We start from the raw sequence: 18,321 nt of genomic DNA, 5'->3' as shown, positions 1-18,321 counted from the left end.
AGGAAAATGTATTCATTTTGAGTGCTCTGAGTGACGCTAAAATGTAAAATTAGCCCAAATGTGAAGTTACGAGACTTACTTATTAAGGTCTTAATAATTAAGACAATCTACTTATCGATTGTAGCGAGTAGGTAGGTTTAATGTCGTCTAACGATTCCTACTGGAGGTTCCAAAAAGTTAAAAAAAAAATTATTACAGTACTATAAGGCGTCGTATGTCGCCACTTCAGGTAAGAGATATGTGGGTTTTTCTACAATGTACTACGACCCTGACAGTTACCGACAGAGTCCATATCTCAGCTGAACGGCGCTTGATTTTAATAGTAAAACCCGTCGTGACAGATATATTTCGCCCGTATTTTATCGGTATTTTCAATACTTAATAACTTGAAAACGCAGTCTCGAACGAAATTTCCTGATTCTTGATTTAGTTTGGCATGCAGACTACACCCTGTGGAAATGTCCCACAATATTATTAACATCCTATATGTGTAAAATTGTTATGCTGGAGTTTAAAACACTCTAAGAACTGGCATAATTAATTTTTTGGCTCTGTTTTGAAAAAAATTGTTAAAAACTATATATTTGTTAAACAAATTTCACACAAAGAAAATCGTCTCTTAAAGACTGCCTCTCTACTTACCTATAAGAGGATTACCTCAGATTACAACTTCATCAAAATTCTTAGTATTGTCTAAAAACAAATTGATTTGGAGTGGAATAATTCTACAATGTTTTACCAAACCCAAAATTAGAGCAAGTCGCGTTAATTCATCAATTAACGTGTTCATGATAACATTTGTACGTAATAATTACATAAAATTCGATTACTTACACGAATTTAATTTTCTTATTACCATAGGTTATTGGATTTGATTCGGTTGACGATGAAAGTAAACCTGAAAATCCGTTATTTGATAAGGATGTTTGCCCACCTGCTGAATGGGATGATATTGAAAATCCTCCATATGGATATTATCAATACTACACTTATGCCAACATGACTGTTTTAAATCATTTTAGAACGTGAGTTCAAAAGCTCTTCTATTTTTGTAAATAATGCATAATTTGTATATGACACAATATTTTACAGAGAACAAGGTTTGAACACCTTTGTTCTTAGACCTCATTGTGGTGAAGCTGGTCCAATTCAGCATCTTGTGTGTGGTTATATGATGGCAGAAAACATTTCTCATGGTCTTCTACTTCGAAAAGTTCCAGTACTGCAGTATTTATACTACTTGGCACAAATTGGAATTGCTATGTCACCTCTCAGTAATAATTCTCTCTTTTTGAACTATCATCGCAACCCACTTCCAGAATACTTAGCTAGAGGTTTGTGCGTAAGCTTGTCTACCGATGATCCACTTCAATTCCACTTTACCAAGGTTAGTGTAATAGAATTTTATTTTGTACATTGTTTGGGAATACAACTTCTTGAAGTTCTCTTATATATTATTCATTATTTTTTGCAGGAACCTTTAATGGAAGAATATAGTATCGCTGCACAAGTATGGAAACTTAGTTCATGCGATATGTGCGAATTAGCACGCAATTCAGTACTTATGAGTGGTTTTCCACACAAGGCATGCATTTTATGTATATGTACATATATACCTTTATATGTAAGATAAATTCATTATTTTCCTGCATTTTACAGAGTAAACAATATTGGCTGGGACCGAACTATACTAAGGAAGGAGTAGCTGGTAATGATATCACCCGAACAAATGTGCCAGATATTCGAGTGGCCTATCGATATGAAACTTTAGTCGACGAATTGTCGAATATTTTTAAAGTCGTTGAGAAACCTGACGCCGTTCCATTTTAATTTAGTAATATTATGGATATTATAGTGTGACTGCAAATGGTATCTATAAAATTCGATAAAATTACCATGAGAACTATTTGCAGTGAGAACTATGTAACGTAATTAATTATGTGATTTATGCTAATAATTTTTTGAACTTTAAATGACTCCTTTGTAGAAGGTGGTTTCTTTTTATCGAATATATAACGATATACAAATGTTTTTTAACGGTAATTGTACAACCATTAAGTGCAATTTAAATAATCTTGTTTAAAAATCATGTGTCAGTTTATAGTCACTAATATTACGTCTACAATGTGTACCTAATGATGGTTTGAAATTTTTCTGTTTTTGCGTTCTAAGGTATTTCAAGCGCAAAAACACGTCTACTATACGGGGTAAATATGAATTAAGTTACATACAAGGAAATGTCTTTCCTTCCGATTGCAGAATTTCGATATGAAGCAGGGATAATCTAATTTGAAAATTTTCATGTACATTGACCAGTATAAGAATAGTTAGGTTTTATGTAGATAGGATTAAAATTTGAACTGTTCTAATCCTCAGTATGCATATTAAATTGAATATTATTACATGAATTATATTGAACTACATCTTGTATTAACTTTATGTTACAAATGCATAGTATATAGCAAAAAAATAATAATTTTGTTATATTGTAGACACACTAAAATTGTTAGCCCAACCTTTTAAAATTTAGTTTTAATTTATTATCTTTTTGTACATTTATACAGTTAGTATGTATAGTATCTGTTTTCAACAAATGTACCTTTGACTTGTGAACGGATAGTTCGTAAATTGTATACGCCATTGTAACATCTACATACTTTTATTACAGTTAATATATAAACACATTTAAGACTATTAAATTCAATATTTTGTATAGATTAATTGATTTTGCACGACAACAAAATTCTAAAACTTATTTAGAATAATTGGAATGCAAATAATAAAGCATTTACTTTCTTAAAACAACTTTTCTCTCAACGAACTTTTAGTGGCAAGTATGCAGGGTGAGCCATATCAAAAGTTACAAGTCGTTGTCTTCGAAAGCATTTTAGATATCGACTTGAAGTGTTCTTTACATTAAATGGAACAGGACAGCTGATCATTTGGTGTGTAACAAATGTTTTTTGGGAAGAAGTTCGGTAATGGGGGCAACCTTATTTTATTTTTTAAATAGAATGGCATACAATTTTTTTTTTTTTTGCTTAGTTAAAAGGTTGTAATGATGGATGGTTTTCTCAAGCGAAACTTTAAGGAGACATAGCAAGATCTCAAAATGGGGAGTTTCGTTTTTTTGGTCAAAAATATCGATTTTTTAGCATTTTGAGGGAAGATGGGTTATTCCATCGGAAAATTGTTGGCGTCGAACATTAGTATTTCTTAACAATTTATATCTTAAAAAATTGCTCCCAATTTGCTCCCTCGGAATCCAAAATTGCTCCCATAGCATCGTTTATACTTAATGAAATATTCGCAAATGAAAAAGCAAAAATTTGTTTGTAAAATAGGTAGTAAATGGTCTTTTTACACAAATATTATGGTACCAAAAAATTGCTTCTGATCTGTTTTATAATAATCAATAATCAGATATCTCAATAACAACTTATTAACAAGGAGCAATTAAATAAATGTTGTTGCATACAGGTTAGGTATTAGGTCATACCAGGTCATACCACAGCGACCTAGTACGAGCTAGTGATGGGCACCATCGACTAGGTCGATAGTAACCAACGACTACTTTGAGTCGACTAATTTAGCCGCTTGACGCGACTATTTCGGTCGACTAAATTTAGTCGCTTCAAACGACTCGCTCGAACTATCGAGCTATTGATCGCTATTGACTGGATCTTGATTATTTTCTTCGTGATGTAAACCAATTGCAATTTTTTCATATATTTTTGTATGCATTACCAAAAACTGTACAAATTATTGCTTATAACCCAATTAATTTTCATAAAAAATTTAGAGCAGTTAATTTTTTAAGTGCCAATATTAAATAGCTTACAAAAAATCAAATATTAGTAATTGTTTAAAAAAACTTGTTTACCACTTATATTTTTAAAATTCTATCTATGAACTAATACATTTCTAAAAGGTAAATACACCAATAGTGCTGAAAAGTTGACGATATAATCTATACATAACCTATAAGACAAAATTTCAGTCGACTAAAAACCATCGACTACATAGTCGATAGTTTAATTTAGTCGATGGTGCCCGTCACTAGTACTAGCACAGCCGACTCTAGTACTAGCCGTGCTGAACAACATGGCAACACCGCTCATGGCGGATTTTGGAGTCCTATTTTCAAGAATAAAGTCTTGTGCTCAGTGTTATAATTATTGTTATTTTCTACATAAAACTATACTAATACACAGTATTTTTGATTAATTATACATAAGAAATACATAAATATCATAACTATAGTAAGTAGAAGTAATATAGAAGCACCGACTAGGTATAGGATAGACCTATCATCTTATGGGACTTCGTGTCTCATGTTCTGAAATACCGATAGTGTAAAAAGTCAGGGATTTTCTGCTGCCCTCTACGTTATGAGGACGGTGATTTTGTGAACTACGTTAAACTAAGAAGGGACCATGGTCGTGAACGGATTCTCTTCCGTCCGTTCGCTATAAAGTAGACGTATTAGAAAGGAGTCTTGGGTTCTTATCCTGACGGACCTATATTAGTTTTTCTTCGCGTACAAAAAAGTTATTGCGTTTAATATTGTTTTTATGGATATGTATATGTATTATTATGTTCATTTGAGTAAATTATTTTATTATTCCATTGTTATTACAACAGTTTAACAGTGACAACGAACGCATGCATATTTTCAAATATCGGAATAATAGTATATTTTTATTCTATATTATTACATATAAGTGAGTAATACGTATCAAAAACGTAATCGAAACACAGATTTTGATTACACCACAAACATTGCATAAAAGATATTTCGTTATATTGACATTTGTAATAATTACGGATGTTGCGGAGAAATCAATATTATTGACATTATGGAACATATAACGAAATATCCCTGTAACACTTAAAAAAAGTTTTAAAGTTCCATTTATATCATTGTCCTGTGAAAATGTTCATACTTCCAGCAACATTCATATTCCAATCAAAGAATTTACAGAATAAGGAAAAGGAATCTAAAGTAATTTTCAGTAGTTCCATACATCTTTATCTCGAATACTTTTCTAAAACATTCAAAGTACTAGACATTTTTACACTTTGAATCTCATATCGATTTCTAAAATAATCCTAGTTCGATGTAATATAGAACGTGGTTTTATGAGATAGATTCGAAGTTCGCAGCCATTAGCTCGATATTGTCATCAGTTTACAGTACTTTACCGATGATAATACCGATTGCCCAGGCCTCACCACGAGGAGGTTGCTGCGAGTGGAGGCCCAAGGCAGGTAGATGGAATCACAAGTTCTACATCTTCCCACCTTTCACAATAAACCTTATAAATAACTTAAATCTTAACTATGTAATACTATCGGTACTAAAATCCCTCGGCGGATGACTTCTTTCTTGAGCCTAAACCTATAAAAAACTAAGTTCCCTCGTCGGTTGTCTTCGTTCTTCAGCTTAGAACTAATATTATCTTAATATTCTAATTAATACGAATTAATGCTATTAATACAAAATAACTTAAACTAAACGCAACGTAGTCGCTAATACTCAAACGAAAGAGATAGACGGAATGGAAAAAGTTCCATCGATCATTTCGTTTACGCACCTAATATTCTATATACCAAGCAGTTATTAAGTCTACGATGAACTACGCGTTAAACTACAGTATGAACAAGTATCGCGATGAAAGTGTTGTCGCCAGAACCTGGTTTAAGAAAATAGGAAAGACGGGCGACACCTCGCTAACCCGGATCCATCTTTTACTGTCATGGAGCTTTGGGCTGGTCACCTGCGTACCAGACCCGAACCAAAAGAGTACACAAGCATGGTAGTGCAAGCGAGATTCTCTGTTAAACAGAGTCCGTTTACGGAGCAGCCTCCCGACTACTCCGTACCCTGGCACGCACGAGTCTTTCTCCAAATCCTACTTACCAGGCAAAGACTAAACACGTCCGATATCTGGCTTCTCAATAGAAACCAGAGGGATCGGCAAACAGTCTTAGTGCACAGGCCCACTGCCCGTACCATAGGTACAGACCCACTGCCCGTACCCCAAGTCTGTGTAGAGAATCAACGAGCAAAATGAATTAATAATAACTTGGTATGCACAATGGATGGTCACAATTTAAGTCTATTAATAGATAGACTAAAATTAATAATAAACGATGTGATGATGAATATGAATATAACAATGAATATCGAATTATGATTTAAGTTTAACTTACAGTAACTTAACGCAGTGGTAGACGCACGCTTTGAAGATGTAGACGTTGATCGATGTCTTCTTTCGATGGAATAACTGTTTGGAAAAATATTTTTCATTATACAATACACATAGAATACATAATATGCACAGTAAATAAATCACAGTAAATGAATCACAGTACATAAGAAAATAAATATCAGTCAATGGTGCTCGAACATCTGTAACATACAAAGGATTAGTAACAAGAGTGGGGACACAACAATGTGCACAATAAATAAATTAATAATATGCACAGTAAATAAATCACAGTATAGAAATCACAGTAAATGAATCACAGTACATAAGAAGATAAATATCGAAGCCAATGGTTCTCGAACATCTGTAACATACAAGGGATTAGTAACAAGAGAGGGGACACAACAATATGCACAGTAAATAAATTGATGGTTGTCGAATGCCTGCAACAAACAATGGGTTAGTAACAAGAGAAAGGACGAGTATGAGACGCACGCCCACCCTCCGCGACGGCTCACGAGAAAGTGAGGAAGCTAACGCCGTTATGTATTGGGCGTACGCAGGTTTGTTCGTGTTGAATTGTTTTTGCCGACTTCAACGACCTTCCTCCTTGAACGACCCAAACACCGGATGCTACGGCCTGGTACGGCGTACACGGCTAGGTCAATAAACTGTGTGACGTAACATCACTAGCGCGTTGGACCGACCGAGAGCACCGATACCGCGGCACGCTCTACCGTACTCTCTCGCTCGCACACCACCCCCCACAGACCACCGAAATTCTTCGGCACGCGTCAACACCGAAGGAGAGCACCGATACCGCGGCTCGCTCTATCGCTCTCGCTCGCACGCCGTAACGTCACCCGATTCCCGGAATCCCGCGGTTACGAGATGGCTCATTACGGTAAGGCATTCCCGCAAGGGAAATTGTAAGCCGCCGGCCAAAAGGTAGATTTAATAAATTATTTATGAAACTACATCTATTCTGAATTTATCTGTTACAAATATACAAATGTAAAGCAAGATATAAAAACGAATGAAACAAGAACATGTAAAAAGTAACATTGATAAAAATGTCAATTAACGATGCATTTAGAATAAATTGTCTTGTAGTTAAGTGAAAAAATATATACTTTTCCGTTTCATGTTTCATGACTGTCATATTTATCCCTTAACCTTAAACTGAAGCATCGGATATTTTTATTCTCGTGAAATCATATAGATACACGTAATATGAATGGAATATATAACACTTCATTTGTGCTAATAATACTCAGAATTCATGCTTTATCGGTAACGTCGGGTATTGACACTAAAATGGTAACAGGGCTATGAACGTGGGACAGAAAAAAGCATTGGATGATAGGTCTATTCTATACCTAGTCGGTGGTGCTCCTTTTGTGTTCCTGACTATATGTATAATTGTTCTTTTTATTTAAAATTCATAACTATTTCATAATTGCACTGGTTTTAAAATATTTTACCGTTATTACATTACTACCGATCACATCATTATAAATACATGTATAAGGAGGTATTTAACTTTTTCCAATGCAAATGTATTAGAATTGAAATTTGTTGAGAAAATTTAAATGAAATAATTCTACGAAATTTACAATGATAAACATTAACTTAAACACGTTTACTGCCAGATTACTGTACACGGCAGATCCAACAAATTCAACATTGGATTCTGTCCACATAATTCTCCCTAATAGTGAAATATTTAATTGTATACGAATACATTGATAATTTGTACCTTTTGTTGTCTGAAATTATAATCACAATTACGTAGGTATATGTCAACGACATGGCGGCGAACATATTAATATACTTTACTCTTTTTTACATCTTTTCAAATTAGGTTTAGTTTTTAGTATTCAGCAAGGAGGTCTCTGATATATTTACAAAGAGTTGCAAAATCTGGTCTTTCATGACTTTGCAAATGCCAACAAGGATACATAATTTTTACATAAATAGCTTGTGGACAAGTGGAAGGACAGGGAAGACGCGTGCCTCTTTCTAATGCAGCTAACAGTTCGGTACTTCCTTGCTCTTGATCATTTTGAAGACTCTCTGTGCTTGAGTCAACTCCAGGTAAACGAGGTTCTTCACCAAAACCAAACGTTTCATACATTGTTACACCAAAAGACCAAACATCTGATCGAGTAGAAAATTTTCCATCCCTAATACTCTCAGGTGCATACCTAAACAATAAATGTTCTTGAAATATCAAATTTGATATTTTATCCGCAAATTTTTATGTTTGAATAATTTAAAGAATCTGATTAACTAAATTTCAACTTAACACTGTCCATCTTTTATATGCTAAGATAGACTTGGAAATTAACTGCTCTTTACGGCCAAATTTCACATGCAACGTCTCGGCCACCGCGAAAGTTTATATCTGCATGTCCTACGTCCGTATTGGACATCCCTAGGATATTCGTAAGGCTTAAATTTCGGATGTTTTAGAAACATCCGTTCCGAAAGTCCTGACGGCCTTGGAACCAATTCCCCGCGAATACAGGGGTCCTATTGTATTTACCATATTATTCCTTTTTAAAAATGGACAATTTGTAATCAGAACCAGTGCTTGTTAATTAATAAGCGATTATTAACTATCAACTTGGAATAAGTCAAACCTCACTTCGAAAAGCGACATTTAGTATTATGTTCCGTGTCTTAATTATTTGTGATATGGAAACCTATTGATACAAACTGTCGCTCTAATGGGCTACCCACGGTTCATATGGTGCGCACCCGAGGGGCGTCGGGGCGTTGCTTTTGAAAATCGGCCGAAAAGAGCAGTGATTTCTCAAGCCCGTACTAAGATATTGATTTCTTTGATACTTTTAATTGTTAATTTGTAGTTAGTTTTTTTATATTTACCATTTAATAGGAAGTCCACGATCCGTCTGCAAAATATAATAATCGTTCTTCCCTGTAACTTGGGCCAACCCAAAATCACTAATTTTAACTTTACTTTCATCAGCAACTAAAATATTTCTTGCAGCAAGATCTCTATGAACAATGCGCATGCTACCCAAATAATCCATTCCCGTTGCAATATCCAATGCGAAACCCAACAATCTTCTGTGTGTCAGTTCTTGTTTGTGAATTGCTAGATAACTTTGCAGTGAACCATGTTTCACATACTCCATTACTAAACAAACTTCTGGCTCTGATATTACTCCAAGAATTTCCACTACATTCGGATGTTTTAGAGTCTAAGTTATATTTTAAAAATAAAATAGCATACAATTAGGTTAAATGTTATGTAATGTCATTTAGTATTTAAAATACCTTCATTATGGCAATTTCTCTTTCGAAGTCTTGTATATCAGCTTCAAGTGCCCTGGTTTTCAATTTTTTTACAGCAACTTGTTGCGGTTCTATATCCTTCCCGTTTTCTCTTTCAAGAATACCTCTATAAACTTCTCCATAAAAACCCTGACCAATTCTGCCTTGCAAAATTACATTGCAATCTATGTCCAATTCATATATGCCTCTCAATTGACCTAAAGAACCATTACTGCTTCCTCTAGACCCACAATCTTCTCCTGTTCCTGGTTCATTCCTTCCTATTACCTATTTTCATATTAATATTATAAAACGTTTTTTATCTATTGAATTCAACGATAAGAAGCACATTTAGTTAACACATTACCTCACTCAAGTTGCCAGGATGTCCTATTCGAAGAGTTTGAGTGGAGTGTTCAATGGGATTCATATTAGAAATGCTGTTCTGAGAGATTGAACAACCTTCCGAGTCTCGTCTTGCACTCGATAACCAACCAAAATATGCAGAAAGATCTTCTGTGCTACCTATGTAGTTCTCATTGATATTTATTAAACCTTGCGTACCTAAAATTTAAATAAAACAATTGCAAAATGAATTTGACTTTAGTAGTTAAAATCAAGCAAAATCGTATGAAAATACATTCCAAGGGTTTTAGCGTAATACATATACGAAAATTCATACTTGCTTACTACTCTTGCAAATGCTTAAATGATTTTCATTGATCTAAATATTAGGGTACATGCAACATTAATTTTAAACAAACAACAAAATTGATAAATTACTGTATCTTACTACCATCAGTATCGTTCCAAGGAAGACTTGTATTTTCTGTATCCAGACTACTAGATATTGAATCACTGTTTATTGATGCACTATCAGCATTATCTGAATTATCTTCATCATATTTCTTAAATTCAGAACTAAACAGTTTAGGAAAAGCTGTTGCATAAGCATGACTTCTACGAGAATTGTAGACCTGATATAAAATTTGATTTATATCTCTCATAATGGCCTGTGGTTGTTTTCTAGAACCACTCAAATCTCCCCAACATTCTAGCATTAATCTATAAACTTCTGTAGGACATCTGTTTGGAATAGGTAAACGTTTTCCAGATTCATAGTATTTCTTCATAGAAGCAGCATTTCGAAAGTCTAATAATGTAATCCCCCTGAAACGAATAAATGTTCAATTTAAAATACTATATTAAGTATGATGGTCTGTCACAGCATAGCCATTACACTATTAAAACTATATATTCCTTGATAATTACTAAAAGAGGCCTTTTATTTCAAACTCTGCTTAAATGGTTTTACCTAGCGAAGATTTGCCAAATTGTCGTTCCAACAGCCCAAACATCTGCTTGGAAACTATGTCTCGCTAGTTCTGGATCATTATAAATTTCTGGAGGCAGCCAGTGAATATCTGTCTCCGTATATACAAATAATCCTGGATCAGCAAGTTTCACTACGAAACTGTTATTAGTGTGTGCGTGTACTAGGAGTTTATTGCACCTAATGTTACCATGAACTACGCCGTTTTCTTCAAGATGCCAAAGTGCAGTAGCTAAACAAGCTGTTGCTTCTACCATATCTACAGTTTTAATAGTTTGCGAAGAAGAACTACGTAAATATTCGTCGAGTGGACCATGTCGTACCAATTCCAAAACCATTCCAATCATTGGTGTGACTGTTAATCCGTATAACCTACGTAACATAAAGATTATTTAGTTCTTTCATACAGTAACGCATAAGGTAATTGACCCGTAACTCAAGAAAATTTATTTCGAAGTCAATTTCATAAAAAAATTCCCCCTTTTCCGCACTTAACATTTATTATCTATTCGACTTATTTCAATAACTTGCATAACTTCAATAACTTGATATTACGCACAGTACTTTTTCGAGAAAGAAAGTGAAATTATTCGTTCATTATTAGGTTTAGAGTTAATGGAGGTGAATACTTTTTTGCTCAGAATTGAACACTCTTCGATATTTTGGCATAAAAAATATAGCATTCTATTTAAAATAACGAAATTGATCTTAAAATCTCTGAAACGCTATCATGTATAAAAAAAATGATATACACTACATAATGTATCCCTCTAAACCATGCAATTTTTGTATACAAATTTTTTTCTTGCAATACATACTTTTGAAGTTATTTAAACTGTTCAAATTGCGTGGACCAACCTGTATAGTAGGACCCCCGTATCCGCGATTTCACTTATCCGTGGCTGACCACGATCCGAAAAAATTACGTTCAAGAATGTAATCTCTCTCTAATTAAAGTCTTCATAAAAATCAAATGAAATACTATCACAGATACATATGTATAAGGTGTCAAGAAATTACATGTCGCGGCTACCATGCTGCAAAATTAACCTTGACCTTGAATTTGAAGGTAAAATTTTGTTATCGTTGCATTATACAGGGTGTTTCAGCTAACTTGATCACCTTGAATAATGACTTAACGGTACACTTTATGAAAATTTTATGGCGTGGAACTAAAATGGTGTCAAGGAGCACATCTTATAAGGTACATGCTTTTTTGGTGGGTGGAGGCATTTCAGAGATTTCAAGATCACCTTGATTTTTTTTTAACGTAATGACCTACTTTTTGTACCATAGATTGATAGAGAAATTTTTGTTCGCACTATCGTATCCTTTCATTTAAAACAAAAACCAACTAATTGGTCCACTTTAACATTTTAATGTTTAAAGCTACTTTATACAAAAATGACTGGCCATAATGGTCGAATGTTCTACAATTTGTTTATACTCATCGGCCTCTATGATTTGAGCCTAGTCCCGTTAAAAAATCACGACCTTCCCTTGTAAGCACAACACATATTCTGCGTGTATGTCTGACAGAGTGCTTTAGCACTTTGACCGAGCCAAGATCCAAATCATTAAAAGATCACAACCGCAACGCAGAACGTAACGATTAGAAACTATATCATAAACACATTATGTCAGTTACCTTACAAGTGTCCCAGAACGCAGTTGAGACCATTTTCCGGCAAGTTCTAGAAATTCTTTGGTGTAATTCGATTCTTCTTGCTGTTTCAAAATTTTCAATGCAACCTCCAATTTCTTTCCCTTAGTTAATCTCCAAATTCCTCTGTGAAGGGCTGTTGCCGAGAAATGTTGAATTCCTGTAGCTCTTAAAAATGGCTTGTAAATTTCAAGTTGATTTCGTGGTACACAACGTGGTCCAGTTTCTAAAACTGAAGCAACTATTTCTTCGTCAGCTGCAACTTCACTGACTGCACTCTCAGGAGCACATAGTAATAATGAAGATTTGTCTAAAACATAATTAAAAAATACAATTAAATTAGTATCATAATAAAATTAGTATCATGACAAAAATAAATTAAATTCAATACAGCATACGTGATGTAAGTGATAGATATAAAAATATATTAAGTGAAAATATTATGAAAGGGGTTATATACAAATTAAATTTTTAATTAAAAGACTGGTTTAAAATTGCATCTACATATGTAATTTTATGTACATCTTAATATAGAAAATATTAGAAAAAATCTGTTGAAAAGGGAATAAATTTAGAAAGGAGTGAAAGTAAAAACTACTTGAAGAAAAAATTTTAAATAAAAGTAAAAAAAAGAATTCAATTTACCATATTCTGATGGTGGTAAACATTCTGTAAGATATGAATGTCCTTCAGAATTTTTGAAAGATGCAACACATTGTGCCAATGAGTTATAACGACCAGAAATACCAGTAATAACAAACTCGTCAACTCTCTCTTCTATTTTTTTTGTAAACAATTTTCCTTCCTTGTTACATGCATCTAAGAAATATACATTGTATTCCGTTTCACTTTCTCTGAGTAAATAAGAGCCAGGTTTATTCGCACGTTTCTGTTGAAGTTTCGCGTACGAGAATTCTTGCCTAAAATATAATTCCATTCTTTGATTATTCTTTTATAGTCTTTATTTTTTATAATTTTCAAATATTTTTATATTTTACTGATGTTAGGTATTGCTAATTTTGTAAATATTTAAAAATATATCAATACCAATTAACATAGAACAATACTGATTCAAAATACTCTCTTATTTAAGCATGATTTGAACACTTGCAAACTTCATTTTTAAATATAATGATAATGATTGAGCGTATTGTATTTTATGTAGAATCTACGAATTAGAAAAATAATCATGCTGCTGCAATAATAATAAAATTTGACAATGTTAATTGAAATGAATTAAATCCTACCCAACTGGACCATGACATTTGAGTTTATGCAGTTTTTCCAAAGTAGGTGTAACAATTTCACCACATAAATTAAATGTCCATTTAATTGCTAGACGATAATATCCATCCAAGGCAGAAACGAAAGATATTAAAAGTGCATTCTTTGCAAATTTCAGGTATGATGGTATACCATTTTTTCTCGAAATTTCTACTGTATTATCTTGCCTAGAACACAATGAATAAAAATTTCCTGTTTATTGATTCCTAATTATTTTTAACCCTCACCCAGCCGACACTGGGTCACTTTGATCCATGCTTATATTTTGAGTGTAACGGAAAATGGCAAGTGCATTCGTTTACACGGCTCAGTCATGTCACTGTAACAGAAACACTGACTGTGTGGAGAATTTCATTGTCTCCAGCATGCAGTAGGAAGAAAAAATCTAACGAGCTATGTCTGGATTTAGTGAATTTGTGCAACGTGAACAAAATCATAACGTTAATGTATCATCAGATGGAGACATTACATCAGTCAATGATAAATCATTTTACGTTTGCAGTGCATAAAATAAATGGTATATGTATTCATAAAATATTTACATTTTTTTCATAAACTCCCTTCCTCTTTATATCGTAAGCATTATTCGATAATATTATGCACCGAAATAGTAGGTCTAAATAGGTACAATGAAAAGTCTGATATGGGTCAAAGTGACCCAATCTCGGCTTGCCGTGTCGCTGTTTTTAGTCGGCCATTCAAGGGTTGATGAAGTGAAGATGGGTAGGTTAAAGTTTTTCATGCCCTACAATGATAGAAAAATGTTGAGAGTACCATTAAAAAAAATTAATTTTTGGACAATTTCAATGTCACAATTAACATTAACGCACTGATACTTGTTGACACATTACAAGCTTGCTTACATTTTTGATACTCTGTGTTTGGTGCTCCCTCATTTAACTTTTACAATATTTTCAATAGGGATACCAAGCATACATGTGCTTTTGTAACTTGGTACATTTCATATACTTCTTTAGTATTTTATATACAGAGTGGACCACGAAATGCGATCAGCTAAAATTATTCTATTGCTAGCTGTTCAATTGAAAATTGTAGATGCATGCTTAGCCATCAATACAGACGTCATAAGTAGAACAAAGCAATCGTTTCTTAAGGTGGCTCCCGCAAATTTTTAATAATTATAAATATAGTTGAAAATTTAACAAAACATTCTTAAAAGCTTCAACTTTACGGATGCTACCAAAAAATCGCAAGGTCGACGATAAAAAAGAAGCGTTATAAAAATTTCATTTTAACACGAGCCTTATGGGACTGTAGTTAATACTGAAAAGTTAATCACTTCTTATGTAGTTACAAAAGATGACATTTTTACCAAAAATTAAGCGGTTATAGATTTGTTTTACGGGCATTATGACGGCACGGAGAAGAAGGTTTGGTAACGATCAAATAAAACTAAAAATTAAGAGTAAGATATGCAAACGTATTTAGGTTTCAATGCGTTTGGTAGTATCTTGTACGCATGTCTGCTATGACCGTCAACGTCGCTTTTTTCCTTTCGTTTGTTAGACGAACTGACCAATGTTTTCTTAAAAATTAAAACGAAAATAAAATTTTTCTATGATAAGGAAACAAATTTTTCTTTTTCCACTTATTTGTACATCTTTTTTCCCATTTAAGTATTTTGAAGTAGTTTAAAATATTAAGCATTCAAATTAAATTGGTAAAAGTGATAAATAGTATCTGCTAAAAGACGGTCGTAAAAGAATTATAAGTTTATCTATAAAAAAAACTGAAGGTGACCTTGAAAACTGAAGAAAAAAAAGGTTTCGCAAAAAAATTTGGTACAATCATCTTAAACTCTCCCTAAATTATGTAATATTAGTCAACAATATTTTCGATTGAACAATTAGCAAGAATAAGTTGGATTCTACACCTTTGATTTGGTGGAGATACAGGTAAGAACGTTACCGCAAAATGTACAGGCGGCTACCCGAGATTTCAGGCTCGGTCGCGCTCGCGTTTCCCCTCATTATTCGCGATACTGGTCGGCGCTCGCTGGTTAGTGACGCTTCTGTCGATCCCACCAGACTTCTTTCGATCCGAACCGAAGTGTCAGGCTGCTTAAACGTATATAACGAACGCTTGGTCAAGCTTGAAATCTCGGGTATCCGCACACCCCTAATTATTACCCAAGGATATTAAAGCAATTTAAAACACATTATTGAATACTCAGTAAAGCTTGCAGTTATTTCATATTGCCTGAAATTGGGTGATAGTAAATTAGCTACAATGATTTTAAAACTGTATGTCATTGTATGTATGTCACTGAACTGAATTCTTTCGATGTAATAAAGTGATAATTCTATTAAATATCTTGTTGTATGTATGAAATAATTAATTAATTGTTAACCTTATAGAAACAAAACATAAATCTTCAATTGCACACAATGTAGTCCAAGAAGTAGCAATTGTTTCACAATATTTCACTGCATCTACATTAACTCTCAAAGTCACTTTTGTTGGAGGAGTTTGGAGACCTTTATCCATCAAAACTTCATATTCTTCATATGGATAGTTTGGTGCCATACACTCAAATTGTTTCAGATACTGTTCTTTAACATAGTTTGCATCATATCCAGAAATCTTACGAAGGGCATTATGAATTGGTTTTTTAATAAAGAAAGCATGACGCTTTATACATTCCTTTGGAATGTATTTTCTGTATTCTGACTCCACTGTTTCTCGTGGTACTTTTTTCTCTAACATTACCCTGTGAAAAATTGAAATATATTAAAAAGTGTTAATTTTATCTAAACAACAAATTTTTAGTTCATATATATTTGACGTATAAAGTAATATGAAAATGAACATCATACTAAAACATTTTTATTTTAAATTTATCTTAACTTTACAAGGAGTTCTAATTATAAGTTGTGAACATTAAATAAGTTACAATCTCTAAATGATATTCAAGCAAGTAATTTAAAAAAAAAATGAAATAAGATTGTAATAACATCAATACATAATAAGATTCTAAAGTATAATTAAATCCAATGTGGCTAACTTAAGAAAAGCAGTTATAAAAGCTAATAACAACTTAGAAGAACTAAATGAATTATTGTTCAGTTATGACTGGACATTTAATTATTATTCTTTTGACATGATCATGTACATAAATAAATCATTAAATCAATTATAAATACCTATACATATCACTGACACCAAGGCCAATAAGTTCTTGTTTATGTGTCTCATACACAATATCTGGTACTTTATTGTCCATAACATCTGAACGTGCCTGTTGAAAATAATAGTCATAGGCATTTACATCTACCTGTTTTAACCGGCGTAAACTTGAAGGTTTAAATCTGAGTCTAAAGTCAAATTTATTTTTGTCTTTTGATTCTAAACGATGCGCTACTGGATACCAAAGTTTTGTGTAATGATTTCTAAGAGCAAAAAGATGTCTGGCCACTGGTCCTATTCCTACAGATTTGCAGACCTAAAAATTAATGTTGCATTTCATTTTCATATAACTTCAGAAAGAAAACAATACTCATGATTTTATAACTTCAAATGTATAATATGTACATACATATAACTCCTGATAAACCAAAAATTAAATTTGTAATAAAGTAATAAATACAATCTAAATTTTAATTGAAATGCACATTTGCATTATTCATCAATTACATCAAAATTGAAAATTGCTTTTTAATTTAGGTTTTAATAAATTTTATATTAAACTTTCCAAGTATGCGACACTATAATTATTTAAATTCTATTTTGTGTCAAGTTCTTCAAATTGTTAATAATAAACGTTTGTGGTACTATTTCTAAAATGTTATTTTTTACTCTGCAAAATGTCAAAAACAGAAACTGACTTTAATCTGACAATAATTGGGACATCTAAATTAAAATGCATTGTCTGAAATTTGTTTACCTTGATATAGAGATCTTCAATTGTTTGACCATATTTAACTGTAAAAGTCAATTCTTTTTCTTCGTTTGCAACGTAAACAATCGCTAATCGATCGTTTTCCATTTTTGGTAAAAATTACACGTTCCTTTCATATTTTATTTTTGCGATTCTAAAGCTACCGTTGTTTATTTACAAACGTGATATATAGCAGTGCGCATGTCACTAAAAAATATACATTGTACATATATAGATAATGAAAATACGTACATTGATCACAGGTTAAGTCATCACTAAACTTTTACAAAAATTTTGTATAAAAAATATAGTTTCAGTTATTACAGATTATTTATTCTTACCATTTCTGTATCATTTAAATGAAAGAATGCAATGAGCATATTTACAGAGGTTACGTAGTAACGAGACAAAAAGGAACTATTTACATTTAAATTATATATATTGTATGATAAAAACTAATCTTTCCGTGATAAATAAGCTAGTTTTACTATTTAATTTATTCTTTATACGATAAAGTAAATTTCAAATTAATGATATCCCTAGTTTACGGATTGATATACCCAACGTGTAAGCAAATTGGCATCCGCTAGGGGAAAAAAATAGCGTAGGAAAAGGGTCTCCTACCACT

At 32.8% G+C, this 18,321-nt stretch overlaps 2 protein-coding genes across 2 annotated transcripts in view; one reads left to right on the top strand and one right to left on the bottom strand.

The window, feature by feature from the left end:
• LOC107192131 (AMP deaminase 2) overlaps positions 1-1,867 on the top strand; it is a 63,060-nt gene extending 61,193 nt beyond the window's left edge. Inside the window, exons 9-12 of the mRNA XM_015581327.1 lie at positions 862-1,025; positions 1,093-1,387; positions 1,475-1,585; positions 1,660-1,867. Of these exons, the coding sequence (XP_015436813.1) occupies positions 862-1,025; positions 1,093-1,387; positions 1,475-1,585; positions 1,660-1,830 (741 nt within the window). The 3' untranslated portion in view covers positions 1,831-1,867. The remainder of the gene's footprint in view (positions 1-861; positions 1,026-1,092; positions 1,388-1,474; positions 1,586-1,659) is intronic.
• Positions 1,868-8,031: 6,164 nt separating this feature from the next.
• LOC107192124 (tyrosine-protein kinase hopscotch) lies at positions 8,032-17,872 on the bottom strand. Its single transcript, XM_015581320.1, has 12 exons — positions 17,700-17,872; positions 16,960-17,258; positions 16,167-16,526; positions 13,759-13,962; positions 13,157-13,431; positions 12,497-12,821; positions 10,831-11,220; positions 10,309-10,685; positions 9,883-10,079; positions 9,519-9,803; positions 9,105-9,442; positions 8,032-8,419 (listed from the first exon to the last, which is right to left on the bottom strand). The coding sequence occupies exons 1-12, from the start codon at positions 17,799-17,801 to the stop codon at positions 8,086-8,088; spliced, it is 3,486 nt and encodes a 1,161-aa protein (XP_015436806.1). The 5' UTR covers positions 17,802-17,872; the 3' UTR covers positions 8,032-8,085.
• Between the last annotated feature and the right edge of the window lie 449 nt (positions 17,873-18,321).

The sequence above is a fragment of the Dufourea novaeangliae genome, unplaced genomic scaffold, assembly GCF_001272555.1.
Source record: "Dufourea novaeangliae isolate 0120121106 unplaced genomic scaffold, ASM127255v1 scaffold286, whole genome shotgun sequence".
NCBI classification, from domain to species: domain Eukaryota; kingdom Metazoa; phylum Arthropoda; class Insecta; order Hymenoptera; family Halictidae; genus Dufourea; species Dufourea novaeangliae.
Note: the sequence above shows the minus strand (reverse complement) of the source record. Positions and strands in the feature narration are given on the sequence as shown.